The following is a 25218-nucleotide window of genomic DNA, read 5'->3' on the forward strand; positions in this document are numbered from 1 at the left end:
AAATTCTAAATTCATAAATTACAAAATTTATTCTAAATCGAATGTTGAATAAATAAAGAAATACATTTGGAAGTAATTAACAAATTCGCACTTTCTCAATATCTAATAATATTTAAAATGAAATTTATCACGTCACCTACTGGAAAGGGAGAAAACTATCAGACCAGCTACTATTAGTGTGAAGCGTTCTTTTAAAATGTTATTTTTTGCCAAGCTACGTGATTCTTCGAAACGGAAGGATTGAGTCCGGGTAACTCGTATGGCTCTACTTTTTTTTGTTGGATTTTTCCTCAACTCCTCATATTGACTCAGAAGTGTCAATTACGAAGAATAACTCGTCTGTTTCCTTTTTGATTGACGCTAAGTAAGTATGCAGGAGTATTATTAAGCAGTCGATATTTTGATAGATTTTAACTCCAATGTGTAAAAATTGTACACTCCTCGTATGTCGCTCGCTAAAATACTCTCTTTGTGTGAGTCTCGTCGAAATGAGGTAAATAAAAAACAAAAAATACTGCAATTTTTTTGTCGACATGACATCATTGTAAATCATGTAGGTACCTACCCTTCTTAATTTTATGATCGTTATTAATAAACCAGGCGCGTAAGGTTTTAGGTAACTTTTTGGCGTACTAATCGTATCTTTATTGGTAATTTAAGTGGGAGTAGTAGGTACAGCTTATCGATAATGATATCAAGCTTGTTGATTTTGAATTATCGTATATCGCATATCTGTTTCTACTCAGTGTTTAGCAGATATAGTACGTGGCCCGAGGATGGCGATTAGGATATTATTACTGCAATGCTATTTTATAGTAATTAATAAAGTAAAAGAAACAGTCATTGCCGGTAAACTCAATACATATTTTCTATCCTATGTTTACTAAAATATTTTAATAAATAACGTTTTTAAAGTTTTTAATATGAATTAAGTAACAGGAAAGCCTTTCTTGTGATGTTGGATTCTTGTTTCTACATAATGTAATAAACGGCAGAGTTACTAGTGTCGGCGCAATGAATAAAGGGCACATGCGTGTTGACGTTTCAGTCAAGAATTGAGTTTATTGTGAGTGAGATGTAAATTGCACAGGATGAGTTATTACGAGCGCAAATACGGTGGATCGAAGCGGCAAGCGAAGGTCTTGGTAAGTGAATAATATCATCAATTCACTCATTCCATTAGCTAATATGAATTGCAATTCACACTGCTAACTCGCACAGTCATGTAGGTACGTTTACCTTTATTTGCAATAGAGGAGTATCTATTATGTACTTTAATAATTAAATTACGTATAGTAAAACGGACGTCGCACAGTTCCTATCTATCGCAAGTGCTGTCATTACCGGTTACTGGCTGTCACATTGGGTAAAAATATGCGTACTTTTATATAATTTTGATAAGTTGCAGGTATTAGAAAAATCGCATGCTTAAATCGAATTTACTTGTTTTGTGTTAATTGTGATTTGTATAGGTTTGTTGATCTAACTGCAGTCAGCTTGGGATTATATAACTGTTATAAGTATATTAAGTACTGACAAGATTAAAAGGAAATTATTTTTCTGATGGCTAACTAGTAAACTATATGCTTGGGCACTGGTCGCGGCCAAAATTTTTCTTCGCAGAGAACTCTGGTGTAGAGTCAATAAACTGGGTAAATAGTAAAACTAGGTAATAAATTAATTTTGGGTGGATATTACCTATGTATGTCTTATTAGCCAATAGCAGGGCAATGGAGTGGTATTAAAACTACGTACTTATACTTAACATCATCATACTTCCCATTTACCATAAATTAATAATTATAATTCCAATGGAAGATTGGTAGGTACTTTACAAATGGGTAGGAATATATGTATTGATAGGTAACTGTATAGTAATAAAAATTTTCATGGTCAATAGGCAAATATTTTTATTTTCATCTTATAAATACGATTTATAAAACATACCTAACATTAATTATAGTAAAATGTGCATAGCTCCGCGGCATAAAGTTAAGCGTGTACCTGTAGGTAAAAAGTTAACCAATATCGAGCGCGGTTAAAGTTGGGTGGGTAACCGCGAGTGTTAAAATTTCATACGCGCTGTCGTGCTTCCTCGGGCACAATGAGGTGGGTCTGGTTGTTATCATAAAATGTCGTTTAACCTCGTCGAATGCCTTATTAGTGAAGCCAGGAACTCCCGGAATCAGTCCCAGTCTGCTGACTTGTAGTGCCAAACTTGTCGTCTCCCGGGGGGACGAGTCACCACGGTGTACGACAAGGGCATAGTCGAACTTACCAAGCAATGGTCAGAGGATCCAAGGGGAGCCTTGACCATTACTTGGTAGTCCGCCGGATGGGTAGTCAGCAGTAGGTCCAGCAAAGAGGCAGTATGGGTCTCTACATCAGGTACCCTAGTGAAATCAGGTACGACCTGAGAGAGCCCGTATGCCAAGGAGAAGTCATATGCAGATCTTCCGGCAAAGTCGGTGGTCCGGGATCCCAGCCAATCAACATGATGAGCGTTGAAATCACCAAGAACCACCAACTCTGCCGAAGGACACTGCTGCAGCATTCTGTCGGTTGCCCACTGGACGTGCTCGAATAATCGAGTTGTCTCCACATCTCCGCTATAGGACCTATATAGGCACGCGTAGACACGGGTAAGACCTCCGACGTCCGCGCGCAGCCATAACATTGATAGGTCCTTGTCTTCGAGAAAGCTGAGAGGGCGATAGCAGATATCTGCCCGAACATACACACATACCCCGGCTCGACGAGAAAAGCGAAAAGCCGGCTTTACCATCTCGAGGTGGTAGTGGACGGCATTCAGATTGGAAAGAGTTTGAATTTGTCAATCTCAAAACATACGCTGTCACTGTCATTTTTATACGTGAATTCATTTATTTATGCATTCTTTTTACTTTTAAAATTTGTGTGTTGCTTTATTTTATTCGATAAACCCGGACTAAGAAATTAATAGTTAGTCTGAGGTTACTCCATGTTTATTAATGACATTGTTATGACGAAGTTAATATTTTCTTAATCTAGGTTTAACTCCATCCATCCATCCATCAGCCTTTTAAAGTCCACTGCTGGATATAGGCCTCCCCTAATTGACGCCACTCCACCCGGTCCCGTGCCCTTTGAAGCCAGCAGTTTCCCGCCGTCTTCTTCAGGTCATCGGTCCACCTGGTCGGGGGGCAGCCTGCACTTTTGCCTACACGTGGTCGCCACTCGAGGACCTTTCTTCCCCATCGGTTATCGGTCCTCCGAGCGATGTGGCCTGCCCATTGCCACCTCAGTCTGCTAATTTTGAGAGCTATGTCGGTAAGCTTGGTTCGTCTACGGATTTCATCATTTCGAATCATGTCTCGTAGTGAAATACCAAGCATAGCTCGCTCCATAGCCCGCTAAGCGACTTTGAGCTTTCGGATGAGGCCAACAGTAAAGGACCACGTTTTAGCGTCGTAGGTCATCACTGGCAACACACATTGCTCGAATAGTTCCGACTTCAGGCACTGAGGAAGCCGAGTTGGATTCTTCGAGTGACCTCCCTCTCAAAGTTGGACTTATCCATCCGAATCGTTTGTCCCAGGTAATTGTACTCGTCAACAACTTCGAGAGAAGTGCCGTCGAAAACTACCGGTACGGGTGTGACATGGACATTAGACATGATTTTCGTCTTGTCCATGTTCATCTTTAGACCCACCCATTGTGAGGCTCTGTTGAGGTCTCCTAGCATTGTGTTGAGCTCCTTCAGCGAATGTGCCAAGATGACTATATCATCGGCAAATCGAAGGTGTGTGACGTGTTCACCATTGATGTTAACGCCGAGACCTTTCCACTCCATCAGCTTGAACACATCTTCTCGTCATCCTCAGTATCCTGGTATGTTGCCAGGTGCAAAAATCGTCGTCGTCGTTTAACTAGTCCAAGTGTAACTATAGATTAAGCTTGGAATAAGCGCTTTTTATTAATAAGACTTCAAAGTGGGTTTAACCACCTTCAAAAACAAACAAAGATAACCATAATTTTATTTAATAAGTAGCCAGCAAAAGCACCGCAAATAAAGCATTAATGTAGACCAATATTTGAAAAACATAAAAATGGACAGACAAAGGAAAGTAAGACCTAAAACCTCACCACGGATTTTTTGTTCACCCTGAGCCTTCAAAAGGTATCCGATGGGAGCAACAGACTGGTTCGGCGGTTCGAGCTTTTACTCGTAGTCATCTCTTACTACCGCAAAGGATCCCGTAGCTCTATTCTGGTCTTGAGACTACAGGGACAACATGATTTCTTTCCTACTTATTAAAATTTGTATTTCATCATACATCATTATAATTATGTTGGTAGTATGCTACTGATTGTTTTCGCAAATTATTCGTACCTATGAAATAGGTGTACCTCTTATTTATAATAGGTACACATCCGTTGTTTCAAAAAGTTCTAGCCAGTTCATTATGAAGTTCGTATTAACATTTCCTATGGAAAACGACTGCTATAGATAAAAGTTGAAGGTCCGAAACACCGGATTAATGTGCATTGTTCACATAGCCGCGATGCTGGAATCTATAATCGGAATTAGAATATAACTTACCTACTTACTTCGTTCGCCTACGCAAGAGCTACCTACGCTTTATTTTCCGAAGGGTAAAACTACCTACTCATTATTACAAGTCAAGTTCAGTGATTGTCTGATTTCCGTCAAAATCAGTCGTGTTGCTCGCGTGCTCTAAATAAGAGCACCGCGTCGCGCCGCCGGCCGCGCCGCGTTCGTTGCGATGGCCCAGTTAAAGTGCAAGGTGTTATAACCGATTGTTTTATAATATTAAGGTGCAGCTACACTTGTCGTAAGTATGGCAAATCAATCCCCTTTGAAAATAAAAACACATACTGAACATATGCTCTATGAAGCATATAAAAAAGAAAAAGCTGAGAGAAAAAACCTCGAAAGCATTATTACCAACTTTAAGAGCCAAATAGCTCAACTGCAGCTAGAGATCACAGACTTGAAAGCCCAGAAGAATACAGAGGGGAATGAGAATATAAATTTTACATTTTTACAGTCACGCAACAAACTATCTATCAACTGTCTATCAACCGTCTATCAACCGTACAAAATTCATTTTATAATCAATGACAATAACATAAAATAAAAAAGTATTTTCATCCCAGAAATTGTGCTTGATTTTACAACATACCTATAATAATAAAGCCATCTCTATAAAAAGCTATATTTACACTTTAGGAGGCCTCTGTTACCAGTTATACATTTATTTCTCTTCACGCGTCCTCATTTTAAATATGTTAAAGAACCGACGTTTATATAACCTGAAGCTCCACACAATATTTTGATATTAACTCTAGTAAAGAACTTTACTTATTACGGTTTAAATATCCTAGGTTTAGTGCAACTTTAAGCTTATCTAGTCTTTATTATTCGTTGCTATACCAGTAATCGAAAGTAGTCGCTATTATCAAACAACATAGTGAAAAGCATGTTTTCTTTGCATACAAATAAAAACATTTCCTTCGATAATAGAATCGACGATAGAACTCAGATTTTTGGGTTAAAATCAAGAGTAGGTCCGGTGAAATCTTATATGATTACACATTAGGTTCAAGGAAATATTCCACATGTATTTGAAAACAATTACATAGTTCGTTGCGAATAGTAAATAGTGTTTTACTGCGGTGGCTTATAATTTGCCTGACTTGCCGAAAAATGTAGTTAATGAAGGTATAAAGATGACAATTATCTTTGTGAAACATATCCATTTGAATTAACTGGACGTTGTACTACCTGGATAAATGTCCCACTCGAGATGGCTACTTATGTTAATATAATAGCAACTCATCACTAATGCCATTCTGAGATTTTACATTGACTATTTATTATATTATACGTCGTTAAAATATACGCCCGATTTTATTTCTTATCAAGAGAAAGACTTCTTCTTTTAACTTTGAATTTTTACTGAAAAAGCTGAGTTCTGTTATTGATTACTTTATTGAAAGAACTTCTTTTTCTGTGCATTATTTGTACATTTTCTAGGAGCCGAAGTAGAACCATATTACATTGTATATACTCATTGTATATATTTATGGTAGTAATAGCTTCAACCTTTGGAAACGTCTGACCTTTTTGGTTGTCACTCTAAACTTTAGAATGGCATAACAATCATTAATTCATTGAATCTAAAATTGAATCGAATTAACGAGCTTGAATTTTTAATGCACTAACCGGAACGTATTAGCAATCAAACTGTCCATGCTTAGACTGTAAACGGAAAGTATCGTGCACCCTGATAAGTTCACATTTGACATTTGAAGTGCAGGGCAAAGTGACAGCGATGGGTCATATAAAATTAAAAACGACGCGAATAGTAGTCTATTAAATATTAATCAAAATGCACTTTAGTAAAGACAGAGTTTTCATTTAAAATATTGCTCTTTTTACGGAACATAAACTCTGTGTCTGTATGTGTATAAATGGCATTTTCGTAATTGTGTTCGTAAACGTTTCGTCAATGGTTTCCCGACATATTTAGTAATTATTGGAATTATTTATGGTTATCTTAAAGTGCTGAAATAGTGTGGCAACGGCATGGAATATGCTACAGACCTCCCTTAGTTTTGAGGAGATGCCAGTAACTAAGCCTAGGCTAGGGGTTGTAGCTGAAAAGTACATCTGTTACAGCCAAAGTAATAAATTCGGGTATTATACATACTCGTAATATCTAGCAGTTATGTATAATATCTACTCAATTTGGTCAAAGTGATAAATGAGACGGACTGAATCACATAAACCAGCCACTATATATAATATCTTCAAAGACTTGGATAAAGTAATAAAACAAGTATAGATAAAGTTTCTATTTCAATTTTCCTTAAGCATGATTATATTTTTTGTAATTTTATAATGATGTACATGTTTAAAAATAGACATGTAGAGACGTTTTACGCCCTGTCTCAGTACACGATACACGTAAATTAGCTATGGGGTGGATTAATAAAAAGACATGCCTAGTAATAATACTAGGGTAAAAACTAGGGTAAATACTTATATGGGTAAAAACGGGGTACAGAGATAACTCTGTACCCCGTTTTTACATATAATTTCCAATCAGCGCCCCTAGCGGATTGTGTCAGAACTTGGAAATAGTATGGGCCAGTACGTAAACAAATACCAAAACAATCATACTTGTCAAAACGTAAAAACTCATGGTAAGGGTACTGATTGCTTAAACACTTAAGTTTACTTGTAGTGCACATATATCTGTATTATAGGTACTTAAGACTAAAACAGAATATGACTGTCAAGGAAATCACACCTATGTAGCCATTTCCTGTAGCAACGGTAATACCACACAGCTACGGTAGTGTCTACGAATGTGTACTTTGGGTCTATGCGGTTCACGACGCGCATGGCGTAGCCTAGTCACCGTACCGATCTGACGTGCAAAGGGTTCCGGATTCGATCCCCGACCAGACAGATATCTGAGTGATGAATTTGGATATCTGTTCTAGATCTAGGCGTTTGTGTATTAATCTTTGTGTATGTCCATTGCACCCCCGACATATTCGTACAATGAACATACACAAAGATAATCCTAGTGGGGGCTTTGAGTATAGAAAGCCTCTTATGATTCTATATTCATATTATAATTTATATTATTCATATCTCATTCTAATACTTGATTTATAAAGATGGTAGAATTCTTTATAGTTCGACTCTACAAATTTTTTTATAATATAGTAGTAGCAGACGAGCATGCAGTCCACCTGATGGTATTTGGCTACTGCCGCCCATGGACATCTGTAATCAACCCCAGATAGGATTAGATATTCCTACCTGAGGTTGGTCACAGATGCGCCGCTATCCCTGAGGACCAAGCTGGAACGCCTCGGAAAAGTTTGTCTCCCTTACCACACCCTTCAAACCGGAACACAGCACTGCTGTTATTAAGTAGAAATAGGTGTGGCGGTGGTGCCGCCGGAGTCGAACCACAAAGGGGTCTACCACCTTAGTACCGCATATACCGCTGCCACAACTATATCTGCCTTATATCAACAGTATTAAAAGCTACTGTGTTCAGGTTTGATGGGTAGACCTCAGTTCCCAAGAGTCACACTGACCTAAGATAAATCTAATATAAATCTTATCTGGGGTTAATAACAGATGTTCATGGGCGTTTCTACTAACCATTATTTGGACTGCATGCTTCTTTGCTAAGTACTTCTATTTTGTTACAAATAAGGTTTAACGTTTGTGACATTGTATGGATTTAAATAAACTTGAGCCCAAAAGGCGAACTGAGCAACTTTCTAGGGCGTCTATTTTAGAGGGCAATAGCGAAGTTACGGTAAAATCGGGCGTGCCTGGGAATCGAACCTCAGACCTATCGATTGGGAGGCCGAGTTTCAACCACTAGCCTATCACTGCTATAGAAATTAATTAAATCCAATTGTAACATATATTAATAATTCTGAGACCGAGAAATATGGAATACGTATTATGCACGTATACGATTGTCTACGTCTACGGACTACGGAGTGTTAGCTGAATGTTTTCTTTTACATTTCGGGTTTACTCTTTTTATTTATAACATAGACGTAACAAAATAGCATGCATTCCACTTGATGAAAAGTGGCCACTGTCGATCATGGACAATAATCACCTTAGATAAGACTGGATTCCTAGCTGATGACGGCCACAGATGCATTTCCAACCCATTTTTTACGTAGGGAAATCCTGCACGGGTTTGTCTCAGCCGCGGGGGCAACCGGGATGATATGCCAGACTCTAATTAAAACCCTCCGGTGTTCCTCTGGACGCTCTTTGTCGGGACCACGGGTACGCTAAAAGCACTCGTCCGCGGTCCGGACGGCGTTTACCTGCGTCCGGGCCCGTCTCGGTTTGTGATGGAGCTGGAGCTATTCTATCATCATCTTTGAGGTGCGCGCGGCACCTTGTGGCTTGTTGGACAATTTGACCCAGGACATCCCCGTCCAGAAACGAGAGGTCTAGCCCCTCAGTACGCCGAGAACACGGCGCTGGCTGTCCCATGCTACTCGTATGTTATCTTGAGTTGGAACACCTCGGAAAAGTGTGTCTCCCTTATCATATACTGCAAATCAGAACAGCAGCACGTAACACTGCTGTCATTAGACAGAAATGTGTGTGTAGCCTAAAGTCCATCTTCAAGCTACTGTGCGAATAACTATCCTTTGTTCGACAATAAATAAATCCAGTTCAAACTTGTTTTATTCAATGAGAACTTCAGCAATTGCGTTAACAATATAAATCCAGTAGTTGAGTGTTGAGAGTTTAGACCGGACACGGTTAACAAACAGTAATCGCCCGGCGACCCGGCATCCCTCTTTCTTCGTGTTCAAATTGAACCCGACCTTTGCACTGGAAAATAACTGTTGTTTTCTACATGCAGTATGATCTAGAACAACACTCTTTCGTAGGGTTACCGCTAGGTATTAATACAAAGAAAAGAGCAGCGTCTTCTTTTGATCTCAATCTACAGCGGTTACCACCTACTAATAGTATGCTTATTGTAAGCCACTACGCGATATTTTCAAGTAAAATAATCCAGATTTGTATTTTCCTAGAAATATTCTTACAGGATTCCTTTATAATAAAAGTGCTCGGAATACTTTTATCTATTTTATTCTCTGACAACTTATTCTATTGGCATTCAATTCTAAACTACTAAGGTAAGTTACGACTTACTCAGCTTTAAGATTGGCTATTGGATGAAAAATAAGCATTATTAAATACTTATGAAAGAACTACTACTATACCAATCATGATCAACTATTATTGTCCCACAGCTGGGCACGGGCCTCCTCTCAGAATGAGAAGGATTAGGCTGTCCACCACCGTGCTGGCCAAGTGCGTATCGGTAGACTTAGCATACCTTACAGTTATTTTTTCAATCAATCTCTCAGGTGTGCGTTTCCTCAGGTAAGTTTCCTCTCGATGTTTTCCTTCACAATTTTAGCAAGTGATAATTAATTTCTAATACGCAAATAAATTCGAAAAAATCAGAGGCCTGGGTTTCAACCTCAGACAACTCGATCGAGAGACCAGTTTCTTAACCACTAGGCTATCATTTCCTCACTATACCAATACTACTATTATACTATACTATTGAGGTTATGTATAGTATCCCTTTCATTATGTTCAAGTTGAATATCGGGACGTGATGGCTGCATGGAAATTATTAAAAAAACTGCTAACACTGTAATTTTTACACGCTACAAATAATATATTAAGTAGCTCTCCATCCTCGACCATGTTTGTGTGAATGTATAAAAGTTTTCTGTCTAAGTATATAATTTCATACCAAACACGTTCGAAGTATTTTAATGCATTTTAACCAATAAATATCTGTAACTAAGTTTCATGTTTAAATTCCGTAAAATAAATTTTCCTGGGAATATTAAACTTTTCAACTCCACATATCTTATTGCTTTTACACTTAGTTCCTTTCCTGGATTTTTGTTGAAAGAGATACAAAGACGATAAATATGTTATAACCCGGAGGATAGAAAAGGAAAAAATGCATATACAGTGCCATCGTTCAATTAGGATGCACACATCGATGGGGGCAGTGCTATTCAAACCTAGGTGGGAGGGAGGTAAGTTTCGTAACCATGTATTTTTGTTTAAATAAATGTCAAGTTCTAGTTAGTAGAGTAAGTTAAGAACGAAAAAGTACCACCACCATACATGTAGCTTGAAGCAGTCTTTTAGTTTCGTTAGAATGGTATGGATAAATGCAGTGACAGCCTAATGGTTTAAAAACTCGGCCTCTCGAACGAGGGGCCGAGGTTCAAATCCCAGGCACGCACCTCTGATTTTTCAAAGGTATGAGCGTATTAGAAATTAATTATCACTCGCATAAAACGGTGAAGGAAAACGTCCTGAGGAAACCTGCATACCAGAGATATTTATATTAAAAAAATCTCAAAAGTATGTGAAGTCTACCAATACGCACTTGGCCAGCGCGGTGGACTATGGCCTAGTCCTTGTCATTCTGAGAGTAGATCCCTGCCCTGGGTTGATGACGGTATGGATTGACTTATGAGGCGACCTTCTTAACCATTACGAGTGGCCACACGTCCGTGGTCGGTTTCAAGTAGTACCCCTGTTACAAATGTCGATGAGCGGCAGTCATTCCTTGCCAGTAGGTGGACTGGAATCTAGTTTGTACTTCAACATTATTTAAAAGTGTACTCAATAATTTGTAACCAAAATTATTTCGCCCTCACTTATAATTAATTATCTTTAATTCAATAGGCTCGTTCGACTTATCTTGGTTATCCAACATATGAGTATGTACAGTGAGGTGTCCCTGCCATATTGAGATTCATTCAAAATTGCATTTTTTAACTAAATCAGCACACATTTTGTCGTTCTAGAACTCTTTTATTGGTGGACACCTCAGGCAAACTGCCATACCAATCTCTGTCTAATAGCAGTGTTGAGCACCGCTGACTGCTGTGCTCCGGATTTAAAGGTTATTAAGCATTTCAAATTAGTCCTTAGGGACTAAGCTAGTTAGGGATTAGTCTTTTGTTATTACAACGATGTTATAAGTATATTAACGAAACAGCAGCAGTCAGTACCAGCAGATTTTTGTTTAAATTGACTGTGCAACATCAGAAAAAATTCTTAATGTACTTTATCTCTAAACAAGTGATATATACTAAGTGATTATCGTATAATACCCAAATCCTTATTGCCATTTTCTTCAAAAAGTTGCCTGAATATAGTTTTCTCACAAATAGCAGTTGACAAAATTTGTTTCAGAGTTAATGAGAACTTAAAAAGTAACATTTAAGATATACAAAATAGTTTTATGAATGTATTTTCGTTTACATTTCTACTGTCACTTGTGTCTATCCTCCTTCCTAAAGCTTCTTACTCTCAATATTATTATCTCTCTGTGTACCCTCAATCGCGTAATGTGTTTGTAGCCGTAGCGTATTGTAAAGTCTAGCTCAAAGGAGAAGTTATGAAATATATTTCTAGGGTTTATGTGAGGTAACGTACAGCTATGAATGTTATTATGTCTGTATTTATGTAAATTATTTAATTTGTTCGTTATTGGTTTATCGAAGAGAATTTTTTATTTAAAGATTCATTCAAGACATTTTTGACGTACCATTTACACGGGGTAGCTGTCAGCCATACGCGCTTGTCTTTCTTATCGAGCTCGTGATTTGGAATAAAAAAGTTTATCGTTTTTGTGGTTAATATGTTCGCTGAAACGGATATGTGCTCGTGTACGTTTGCGGTTTGTGTAATCGAAATTATACTGGTTGTGTAATTAAATAATAAAATAATTCTGGGATAATCCAATAAATGTTGCAAGTTAAACCGAAATTTGTGGGGACGCTGTTCTTTTTTAGTCTGCGGGTTAAGCTTGGTTAGTGGGGGATAGGGCGTGTGGACGCATGCGCCGGCTCCGCTTGGGGCGTGCGACGGACGACGGAGGAACGCGGCAGAACACGGTCACGCTTGCGTGTGTTTGCATCGATCCTAACACTTCGCGTTCAGGAAGCCGTCGGCCGCCGACGTTGCGGCGATCCGACTCATCATGCAACCCCCGCCAAGAAAGGTAAGTGCCCCGCGACAGGTTCACGGTTACTCGGTGACAGAGACCCTGGCTGGTGGCCCTGGCCTCGAAGTACTGTCCCGAGCTGATGAACGAGCCTAAAACATAAGCGTGAAACAATTGTCATTTTCAGTTCCACTTGCATGTTTTTGACAGTATATTACATAACTCTGCCAAAAAAATCGTAATATTTCATTATGCACCGATTAATTAGTGTTATGAGATTTATTTCTTTCATTGAAACGTAAACGTTACATTCATAAATAAGGTTATTGAATGCATTCTATTTATCTCGTCACTACATCACATGCAGAGTACTGCACCGTGTTCGCTATTTTTTTATTTGACAAACAACAATAAATAGTTCAATCGTTCCAAAAGACACACGAATACTTGTGATATGGCTTTACAAGGTCTACTTGAATCAATATGACTGATGATAAATCCCATCTCGAGCGAACGGTGTTTTTATACTAATATGTTATTAGATTTGTTCTAATTTTGTTATATAAAAAGAATACACCGTGTGTAAATATTACTACTTATAGTGTAACGTGACATTACTGCAATGTGAGTCTTCCAACTCAATGTACTTGAAAAATAAGTGTTAACCAAGGTTAATCAAGAATGACTGATAATATTTCACTGCACTCGTGAATGTACTCCGATATGAGCATAACGAAGTTCAATTAATTAGTTTCATTTGCGCGTGATCTCTATACGCACGCGTTCAATTTAAAATATTTCAAAACAATTAAATTTACTTATTTACATAGTATTAAAATGTTTTATGACTGTGATATTTTTTTATTTCTTTGTATTTTATATTATTTATTAGTTTAGGACAAACGTTTTATAATTGTGAATTTATTTTTCGAATAAATAAACATTTTTTATGTGTCAGTCTTACTTAGGTATGATTAACTTAACCATCTTACAACTTTGCATAGACAAACCCGTAAACAAAATTATAGTTAAAACTGAATGAGATATAAATAAACAAAAGATCACATAACAATTCATTAACAACTTTGTGATAATAAATAGCCTTTCTTCCTCATCGTATCAAGTTTAATCAACTTTTTAATGTGATAAAATTGTGACAAGGTAGTCATAGCCTAGTGATAGAAACTCAGTTTCTTTATCAGGCAGTCCGTGGTTCGAATAACAGGCTCTGGTTTTTCAAAGTTAATCATTTGAAATCATCAATCACTACAAATTAATTATCTCTTGATAATCGTGAGGAAAGCTGTAGCGGAATTAAAAAGCGCAATATAAAGATTTACGATAGTTACTTATTTCAAAAATACACCTACATATCATAGACATATTGATATTCGAACTCCGGTCCTCAATTAGCATAGAAGGCCGCAATACATTTGGCTAGACTATTAATTGAACCTAGTCTAAAATGGTCCAATGCCATCGTGAATCATTCTGTTTCCGAGATAAATTCAACTTCATATTGGTAATATTTCAAAGTTTTATTAAAAATATTTCAATAATGAAGTTAAACGTAAATGAGTACTGAATATATCTTACACTACTGCTCCATTTTACGTCTAACAGAACCGTTGTACTTTTTTAATGACAAACAATTATAACATGTCATATTTAAGTTATCTTGTTGTAAAATTTACAATACTACGAAATACGAAGAAAAACATATTACAGGTATCTATAAGTAAACACTTACTCGTATAGATATCTGCATTAATCAACTAGTTTTGATTCCTATCTGAGATATCTATAAGATACTAATAATGTAATAATCCTTCTCGCTGCAAATCCGGAAGTTCCGCTGCCGCTCAGATACAATCAGAGACAAATTTTTCACTACCGTTTTCTTCGCCGACCGCACTAATACAACGCTTTGACCCTCCCCCCTTACAAAGATAGGTACTCATATAAAAAGCGTTAGCATTCAGTTTAGAAAATTTTAGGCCGAATAGTGGAAGTAAAACTGCGCGACCATCGCCGTTAGCCAAACATTGTGTCATACCGGCTTATGACTTGACGGTTTGACCCAAAAACCTCAAATCTGGCACGAAGGCGGTTTTAATGTCTTTACATGCTCACTATGCTTTTACCTAAATGAATGTGAAAATAATGTCTGTAGAAGTGACCAGCAAGCAAGGATAGAATTTGCAGTCACACGATCATATCCGATTCCTTAATTAATTTGAAGTCAGCTAAATGCACTGCTTAAAAGTTAACAGCTTAATATTTACAACATACTTCTCGCGAAGGAAATTTATTATTGTAATGCACCTATATCAAGATAACCTTAATAAATATTAAAATTTCAGTTTGAAAATTAATTTTATGACTGAAAATATAAGAAAGATATAATAAAAATATTGTGTGTTAACTCTGGATCTTTGCCAGTGTTATCCAAAGGGATCGCGATCTCGTCGGGTCTCGCAAACCCTTCTGAGGTCGCGAATCTAGATGAACAAGTGTAAACAACAACAAAAATTTCGAAAAGGTATTTTGATTAAGAAAACCTTAACATTGTCTATTTCGTTTATTTAAACGATGTCTATTTCAACTATTTATCATATCGACATCTACGTCATATAAAATAAAAATTAAAATAATAATACGTTGTATAATAAAATCGATTTTAAAAACTGCACCGTAGTAATTTTTTTTACATAGACAAAAGTCGTACTATTAAAATGTTGAAAAACATCCCAACAATTCCGTTATTAGCATAATCATAAATTTACTTAGATGAGGACAGAATGATAAAGATTTATTAAAATAGCGCCGGCGAGCGATGCTGGAGGCAATACAATAATACAGGGAAACAAAGCGACATTATAAAAAAATAGGTTGGCACTACCCAATTTTTGCAATCTCTGATACGAAACAATATTCGTTGTATAAATTTGTATTACAATGGATCAAACAACAGTCAATTATTAAAGTCCTTTGTTCTGTTCGATAATATTATAGCTTGATTACAATCGTAAGTTTTTTTAATTACTAATAAAATCGGGATTTAAAAAATAATAATAAAAATACTTCATACCGTCGAATAGATAACCTATTTTCTTTGGAAAGTCGTTCAAAAAACATACATTTGACTCTTATTACAGGATAATAAGGGAGAATACAATCATCACCTTATTCATTTACACTTTTAATGTCCAATAAAACCATAAGACCAAATTTCTAACTTTTTAATGTATGTTCCTTGAATTATCTTTTCCCGTTATTTCAGCAAAAGTCAACTCTATGAAGATTTTACTGTACTTTGGTTTATCATTCAGCACGCCAAATTCTTTGAGAATCCATGATAAAACATCGCACAATCTCTACGAACATGTAAAAACATAAATACATTTATAAGCATAAAACAAAAACTAATTTATCGGTAGTAAAAAAGTTTCATGAGATGGTTCTTATTTGTTGGACAAAGTTTTTGTGTTTCAGCCGCAGCTCAGTCCCAGTCGCTCGATCTAGTTCTGCCCCATTCGTTGCAGAAGTTTTGAAACATTGAACAGAAGAAAAAGATGTTAATCTGTTCATTCGCACTTTGCTATCTCGCCACAATCATTAACTTCAAGGTTTCATCCCCATTCAAATGTTTCTGTACCCGTCGTGTATCCATTTTGTTATTATTTTCCTGTAATATCATTTGACGTTCTTCTTTTACTTTTTACAAACATACAAAAAAACATAAAGAAAATAATTAAAAAAGTAGCTTTGCAACCATAAACTATTCTTTCTAGTTAGTCTAGAACCAACACAACATCTTCAATTTACACTATGGCCAGGGACATAAAAAGTTTTACAACCATTACTTTACTGCAAGTACCTAACCTTTAGTGTGTTATAAAATTACATTGTTTCGTTTATCGAAAACCCTTTAACTCAAACAACTCTCATTGAATTCAACATTTACAGAAGCAAAGTGGGATTATCTCGTATGATATGTATCTTCCCTCTATTGAACAAATATGGTCAATCTTGTTGAAGAAATAAAACAATTTCATGTCGAAAACATGTTTCATTTTTAAAAGTACAAGTAGGGCAAATGTATACAGGTCAAGGTAGTGAAAATGACACATTTTACTATTTAATATTTTACTGGAGTTTGTAATTAAAAAGTGGGTAATTATTCATTAATATTTAACTACTCTATCGGTGGAAAATGTATCACAACCCATCATTTGCACTCCGACAATGATTACTACTTGGACACTGAAAATTATCAGTTAGCTTGCTATAATTTCAATATTTTGCTCGTATGTTCGATATTTCCTACGACACGGTGTACACGTGCACATGCACGTGTGTTTTCAGGAAATAATTAGCATCCCTAGTACATACTAGGGATGGTAATTATTTCCTGAAAAAATTCGTAATAAATCGAAGATCCATATTCTTAAAGATCGATATTTGAATTGTCTTTTAAAAACTTAGTGCAGTGTAACTTAGAAATATGGAAATAAGAATAAGAGATATAAGAAATTAGAAAAATCTATTATTTCATTATTCGACCTCAGAGCACCATCTCTAACTTATAGGTATGTACGATCGTACCTTTTTTTTTTTTTTTTTCTCTCGAGGGGGAAACCTTCAAAAGGTACCCGACGACGTGGGAGCGACGCCGGGTTATGTGGGATCAATCCTAGATAAGATGTACGATCGTACCTATCGACGTAGGATATTATGGGTGACTGATCTACGAGTAAGTTTCGATTTCGGCTTAGTTTCGGCTAAAACGAGCCGAAACCGAAACTTAGGACGGTCGAACCTCTCGGCTTAGTCGAAAAATACTCGTATGTTCGAAAACTTGGGTAGAGCTTGGCTGTCGGACCTTGCAGTTGTTTCTTGTGTACATTTCAGTTCTGTTCATATTTTGCTTCGCCCCAATTGAATCAATAAATATGAATTACTAAAGGAAACTTATCAAAATACTTCAATATGAATGAATCACTTTAAAGTCTGGATAATTGTGTAAACTTTTATAAGTCTAAAAAAGTTTAGGTTACAGCCGAAACTAGCGATAACTGAAGGTTCGTTTTCAGACCAAAAGATATAGAGGAGCGCACATGTCAATATGCGCACGCGCAAAATGTGACACGATTAATATTACAAAAATATTTCAAATAATTAGTCGTTTATGAACCGACTTTGAAGTTTTTTTTATTGTTGGGAAAAAGATAGAAGTCGATTGTACTTAATTTGTTAATTTTTTTCTTTGCTAAAATGCTGTAATATGCTGCCACAGCATATTACAGCATTTTAGGAAATTCCAGCTTCCAGCCAACACAGCTGTTAGCAAATTCCTTTTTCTCACAATTATAAGTATTCTCCCGTACAAAAACCTGTCTATATTATTCCCTACATGTTTTACCTCCTCGTCCTTACTCACAAGGCACTATAATTACTTTACTATACGTAATTACGTACTACAAGGTAATATAATTGAAATACGTTACTATGAGTGCATATTATATTCGATCCGATTGACTATAAATATATTACTCCTTTTAAATATAAATATTAAGTTAATAATGACATTAATTATGATTAAACGAGACCCCAATAGTATATCACATATTCAGGTTTTTATAGCAAAGAATTTGACATGATAGGACGCAAGTGGCACGCGTGAGAGTGGGATGCATGCGTAAACACGCGCGACAGGAAGAGCGCCTAGCACAGCAGTCATAAAGATAGAATACCCTTTTACGGGTTATGTGGGATTTTTACCACACTAAAACCCCCGCTGGCCGTCCTCAGCGCTTAGTGTATAACTCCGGGATCTCCGATGGAACACAACCGGAGTCCTCCGAGCGCGATGCCCCGGTCGGGCTCTGGGTGGAAGCAATTTACGCTCCTCCCGCACGCCTGGTGTTTACGGCGGCATGCGACCACATATGCCGCCGTTCTTCCCGGGGTTGCTTGCCGGACGGTTCGAGCTCCCACTCTTGCCACCGGAAATCCCGGAAGCCCCCTTTTAGTCGCATATCGAATATATTGTCATTAAGTTAATAATTTAACTTAATGACAATATATTCTTGTTTCTCTAGAGACACATTAGTGTCTATTTCATTATACTCTTTTGCAATTTTTATCATAATAACTAAAGTTAAAACAGAAGCACCCAAGTTCCAATAGCTTATATTTCCAAGTTCTATAAAAACCTACTTAGGTATAGGTGTCAGCGGGTGCGAAGCAGACTAGCTTTTCTAAAGAGGAAATTTCTCGCCGCGACACGGTCAAAGGGCAGACGGAAATCAAACCGGGGGTTGCAGCCAGGAAAACTGTGGATTGCTTTTAAAACTTAATATTTCCAATGACGGGGTCGAGCTTTATAACCTCCAGATTCCAAATAAACAGGGAAGTTTATGAAATAAAAATGTACGCTGTGAGAAATTTCGCACACTTTTTATTTTTGATTTTGAAATATGTCAGCGAAATGCTCTCAATAACAATGCATCTAGGATTTCCCCTGTGCTCTTTGTGAACCTGGCCTGACTCCCCTGTGTTGACAGTGGACTGAATGGATTAAGAGTGCCAAGCATTTCATTTTTAGATTGAATTTCAAAATTTCATTTCCAGTTGCTTTAATACCGACAGCATATGACGAGACTTTAAATGTCACGACCGAACTAATCCACTAAAATGTCTATGTCATTGCAATTAAAGAGACTTATAATGGTTTATAGGTGTCATAATAATCTTGATTTATAGACGTTGCAAAGCGCATTTTCACATCGGTTGAATAAAACTCGTAAGTTTATTACTCACGGATAATAGTTTTATGACAAGAGGCTTCTGGTAATCCAATTAGATTATTAAATGATAAAAGACAGGAACTTTTAATCCAGTTATCTCTGCCACGTTAAAGGACAACTGTCGACTTGATTTTTTAATTATATTCTCTTTCCAAGATGTTATTAAAGTTACGCTTCATTAATATTTTGTGTACTTACTCAATATTATTAGCTATTTACTAAAGAATTATTTTATGGAATAGAATAAGCTATAAATATTTGGGTATACATTTTAAGAATAAATGTATATCTCTACTAATGAAGAACAAAAGAATTATCAATAAAAAATAATTTCGATGGCTTCGTTAGGATTTACATACTGTAACTATGGTAAAATGTGAAGCTTTTGGATAATATAACTCCGTTTCTGAACTAAATGTTTGTTGCAGAGCAACTACACCAAGTTCTTGAAGAACTTGCATACGGAGCAGATCGCGAAGCTCCACGCGAAGAACCAGCATGAGTGCGACCTGCTGGAAGACTTGCGCACCTACACCATCAAGCGCTCCGCCATCGAGAAGTCTTATTCTGAGGTAAGTCTCATTTAGTTCTATAAAAAACAATACAGTACATAATTCACTACTGAACATTACTTTTTGCACCAAAATTTTATAAAAATAGTCCCTGATCCGTTTTCCCAAACGCACCAAACGAAGTGGATACAGGATAGAAAACGATTTCAATTCGAATCCAAACGTAAGCATATCACACATATATCAGTCTTTTGGAGCTCCTTTGTCAACCGGTCCTGTACCTTCGGATCCAATGGTTTCTCGTTATCTTCTTCAAGTCAGGTGGCCTGCTTCTGTTCGGGGTCGTATGGTCTTCTAATATAATCCGGTAATATTAAGCAACTTATCAAACTAGACTAGTTGGATAAAATGTTGTTGGTTCTTAAAAGCTTTGGAAGTTTTATCACGGACACCTATAATATGCATATAAATTATACAATTAAGTACTAAAACATACTATAATAATGTTATTGTTACATTAGTCGTAACAAAAAAGATTCACTTAAACTTAGCAAATATTTAAAGCACGTATGCCCAACACCGCCAATTGCATTCAGTAATTATAATGAACTTCCATAAACTGTAAATTCAGACTTGTCATTTAATGCTATTTGTTCATCGAATATTGGGAACGCCAAAAGTTTGCAATTCAAATTGAATGCCCCTTTTATTGGCTGTAAAAACTTACAATTGCAGCGTTTGCAGCGCTCACGTAAGCCGCTATCAATCATCGTCGCGCGATCCATCACCGGCGGCGCAGCGTGTACGCCGGAGTTGCTCTTCGATCTTAATATCGATCGAAGCGTTCTCGCTGCCTATTGACAGTTTATCCGCGAAATTGAGGGTCAATTAAAACGTTGATCGGTACATTCGAATATTGAGTAACTTAATTGAAGATGGATTAGTGTTGTTTTGAGCATTCGTCGTATTGTTAGGTTTACAGTCGTCATCGGAAAACAGGATTTTTGACAGATAAAGTATATTACTATAATAACTATGATATCTTCTATAAATATAAAGTTATTTTAATTTATATTGACAATAAGGAAAAAATTGACGAGAAAGAATAAAAAGGAAAAGATTTTTATTGCTATAAAGTTAATGAAGCGCTAACTGCTGGTGTCGTATTTATATAAATAGGCTGACAGGTTTATTTATTAATAAAAATTACCAAGACTTTAACATAACGTTTTCTTCCTTAACTTAACTTATTATCTTTTTTTTTTTGGTGACGAGGGGGAAACCTTCAAAAGGTACCTTATGCCGTGGGAGCGGCACGGGGTTATGTGGGATTCTTACCGCACTAAAACCCCCCCGGTGGCCGTCCTCGGCGCTGCGTAGAGGACTCCGGGATCTCCAACGGAACGCAACCGAAGTCCACTTGGCGCGTTGCCCCGTCGGGCTCCGCCCAGGTGAGCCTGAAACTCACCACACCATCTGGTGTTCACGACGGTATGCGACATACCGCCGTCCATCCCGGGGTTGCTGGCCGGGCGGTTCGAGCTCCCACTCTTGCCGTCCGCAACCCCGGAAGCCCCTTTTAGTCGCCTCTTACGACAGGCAGGGGATACCGTAGCCCTATTCTGGTCCCGGAACTACAGGGACAACTTAACTTATTATCAACTTACCCTTACTCTATGGAGTCAAAATCAAATTATCATTTTTGCATCAAAATTGAACGCAACTTTGGGCGCAGCAACTTGTCATTTCATTTAATGGTCTGAAAATAATCTTAAATTAACTCAAACTAAAATCTTGTACTATAGGAACATAAACTTCAACAAAAGAAAATCATATTTTAACCGTGTTTTTTTTAAGTAATTAAGGCCACTAAAATTTTATATTTAAATTTTAATACTACGATTGCGTAAAATTCTTCAGAGGACAGTTTAAAATTCGTCCAAATTATATCTCTAAGAAGCAATCTGCGTGCTCGTAACTCCTCACACTCGTAATTCCTTACACTCGGTTAAGTACCGATGTTATTAATACGTTACTGAATGTTGGTTTGACGTAAATACCACGCCAAAGAGTATCAGCTCGTCTAATTTTGCCGCGGTCTTTGATATCGATCTCAATTCTTAATTTAAAATAGAAATCAATTAAAACTTTGTAAGTATAGTAGAACCTTTTTGAGTTTTTTTTTGTGCCTTAGGAATATCGATTACACTTTGATTTATCCACTAATTTGAAGGGATCGATAGTAGGTAATAATAAAAATTGGGTTTGTTGTTGGATTACTAATATTGGAATTATCTACAAAATGGCAGAATCCATTGCGGTTAGACTCCGGAGATAGCTCCACCACACCTACGTCAGCCTTATATCAGTGTCAAGGCCAGCCGTGTTTTGAGATAAAGTGTGTGGGTGGGTGTTAGAGCGGGATACTAAGATATAAAATCATTTGAACCTAGGCCTCTGGGGCAATAACCTACGGCGACAGCAGATAGGACTTTAATCCTTTTTGGTTTTTTATACTTACTATAAATTATTTATAACTTTCTGTAACTGGGTGAGTAATGTAAAGTTTACCAATTCACTAGGTATGTGAAAATATTATTTTATGATGAATAATGATTGATTATTTTTTACAAATGAAACGTCAGTGTCGCCGTCGTGGGCGTCCAATTTTCTGAATTTTGTTTCAAAAAGTGGGTTATTGATCGAATGTTTATACAATCATCCATTTTTATTATTTGGTTTATTTAAAACACAATAAAAATCTGTTATTTTTATACAAGCCCAGCGGTGAGGCCGAACGCCATTCCCAGCCGTGGGATAAAAATTAATTGTCGACGGATCGTACGCTGTACGCTGACGACTGTACATACATATCATACATCATCAACCCATTAATGTCCCACTGCTGGGCATGGGTCTCCTCTCAGAATGAGAAGGATTACGCCATAGTCCACCGCGCTGGCCAAGTACGTATTGGCAGACTTCACATACCTTTGATTTTTTTTATAAAATCTCAGGTATGCAGGTTTCCTCACGATGTTTTCCTTCGCCGTTTAAGCAAGTGATAATTAATTTCTAATACGCACATCCCTCGATCGAGAGGTCGAGTTTCTTAACCACAAGGCTATCACTGCCTGCTACTGTACGCTAGATTGAAAACACGATCTTTTCGGAAAGAGTTCGCTTTCAGCCGTCCCCTCGGGTTTCTCACAGTACGTTTTCTATTACAACCTCCGACCTAACTTAATCCTAGGCGGAGCGCATGAGCGCGTCTACAAGAGATCTAATAATGCTTATGAGGACGAGTTTCGCATCAGAAGCCTCAATGTAGCTACGCTCATGGACCTGAATATTTTAAGTTACGTCTACTTCAATACCCAAAGTTCCGTACCCAAAGGGTAAAAACTGAACCCTCCTAAGCCTCCACTGCCTGTCCGTCTATACCAGGGCTCTATCCAATGAACGGAAATAGATAGACACAGATTTTTTACAGAGTATGTATGTATAACGGTAGCCGATATAACAGCAAAAACAAAGAATAAAAATCTTGAAAATAAATGAGGATCGCCAAACAAGATACGGCTGTTTTTCGGCATATTTTGCTTTATATATTGAACCGTAACAGGTAGACAGTTCAAATGTTGTCAATGCATTTTCTTCTATGGTTTCTATATTAGGTATCGATTACTAAACATAAATGAAAATTTGGCGGTACGGTCAATACTACAAGAGCGTTATTGGTAATATGAATTTAATGCTTTAATATAATTAAAGCTTAAGGGTTCGTACACAAAACTGCGATGCGACGTCGCATCGCAAAAATCTGCGAGCTCCCTCGACGCATCGCAAGAACTTGCGAATTGATTCGCATCGCACAGTGGTTGTTGTTGTTGGTCACCCTGAGAGACGCTACGCCGCACGATATCGCATCGCAGCAATTCGCATCGCAATTTTCTGCGTTGCGAATTCGCATCGCGTCGCATCGCAGTTTTGTGTTCGAGCCCTAAAAGCCCTCTATCACTACGCGATCTTCCTGTCAAAAACGATGAACGATGAATTCGATTTAGATCGCAGATAACAGGCACCAGTTTGCAAACTTCAATTATTTCCATTCTGGTAACGGATGATAGCTGAATAAAAACAATTGAACGTTGATCCTTTGTCTACCACCGGCAGCATATGTATCACGTAAAAATAAGGGTTTATAGCTTCAGTCGACATCGGGAACACCAATACTAATCCTGGAGTTGATTAAAGTTGACCAAAGACGTCAGTGGCAACATATCATTATGTACTGAATGCCCGTTTACTATTTCTGTAATACAAAATAATTGGCCAAGTGCGAGTCGAACTCGCACACGTCTGTTCTGTACCACAAAATATTCATTTTTTTGGTAATTGTTATCAAAGCAGCCCTAAAAGTGAATGTATTGTGAAAATTTGAACTGTCCACCTATTACAGTTAAATAGATAAAGCGAAAAACGTTGAATACAGCGGGTTCTTGTATGGTGATCCCTATTTATTTTCAAGTTATTCTTATTTTAGTATTTGTTGTTATAGCGGCCACCGTTGCACAAATTCTGAAAAAATCATGTCTCTACCTATTACAGTTTAAGAGATAGTGCCCTGTGAGAGACGGACAGAAAGCGGAGATTTAGTAATAGGGTTCCATTTGTACCCTATGGATACGGAACCCTAAAAATTGGGAAAAGCGTATTGTATAGAATAGCTTTATACATTAATAATAATATTCTTCTGCCCTAAAGACACGAATAGAGTTGCAACCGTCGATGTTCGACGGCAGTTGGACTATTTGACGACCCGCGTGGCGGAGCGGTCACCATGCAGGTCTGACGCGCAGAGGGTCCCGGGTTCGATCCCCGGCCAGACAGATTTCTAAATGATGAATTTAGATTTCTGTTTCTGGGTGTTTGTGTATTTGTCTCTGTGTGTGTCCATAGCGCCCACGATACAGGGAATCCTAGTGTGGGGCTGTGAGTGTAGAAAGCGTTTTTTTTTTTATTTGGGTTAAAGGGTTGTTGCCATTCAAGTGGACATAGTGTTCAATTTGAAACTTTAGCTCGTGATAAAATGATCGAAATTGTAGCCTTACAACTAGCCTTACAATTTTGAAGTCAATATTACTCGGCCTCTTGGTCGAGGGGCCCGAGGTTCCCAGGTACGCACCTCTGAATATTTCAAAGTTATATGCGTTTTAGAAATTAATTATCACTTGCTTAAAAGGTGAAGAAAAATATCGTGAGGAAACCTGCATACCTAAGAAATCATAAAAAAAGAAATAATTTTAAAATGTATGTGAAGTC

The 25218-nt window shown here is 37.3% G+C and overlaps 1 protein-coding gene across 5 annotated transcripts in view; it reads left to right on the top strand.

Moving 5' to 3' along the window:
* Window positions 1-1009: 1009 nt before the first annotated feature.
* The window catches only part of nwk (FCH and double SH3 domains nervous wreck), an 84554-nt gene continuing 60345 nt past the window's right edge, over window positions 1010-25218 (top strand). For 3 of the 5 annotated variants that reach the window (XM_073074682.1, XM_073074683.1, XM_073074687.1), the window contains exons 1-2: window positions 1010-1145; window positions 19810-19953. In XM_073074682.1, the coding sequence (XP_072930783.1) occupies window positions 1092-1145; window positions 19810-19953 (198 nt within the window). In that variant the 5' untranslated portion in view covers window positions 1010-1091. Of the gene's footprint in view, window positions 1146-12468; window positions 12627-19809; window positions 19954-25218 lie in introns of those variants that run through there. The other 2 variants (XM_073074685.1, XM_073074686.1) reach the window with 1 other exon arrangement.

Source organism: Epargyreus clarus, unplaced genomic scaffold (assembly GCF_041222505.1).
Source record: "Epargyreus clarus isolate Ecla_fem2 unplaced genomic scaffold, WU_Ecla_fem_2.2 ptg000007l, whole genome shotgun sequence".
In the NCBI taxonomy this organism is placed as follows: domain Eukaryota; kingdom Metazoa; phylum Arthropoda; class Insecta; order Lepidoptera; family Hesperiidae; genus Epargyreus; species Epargyreus clarus.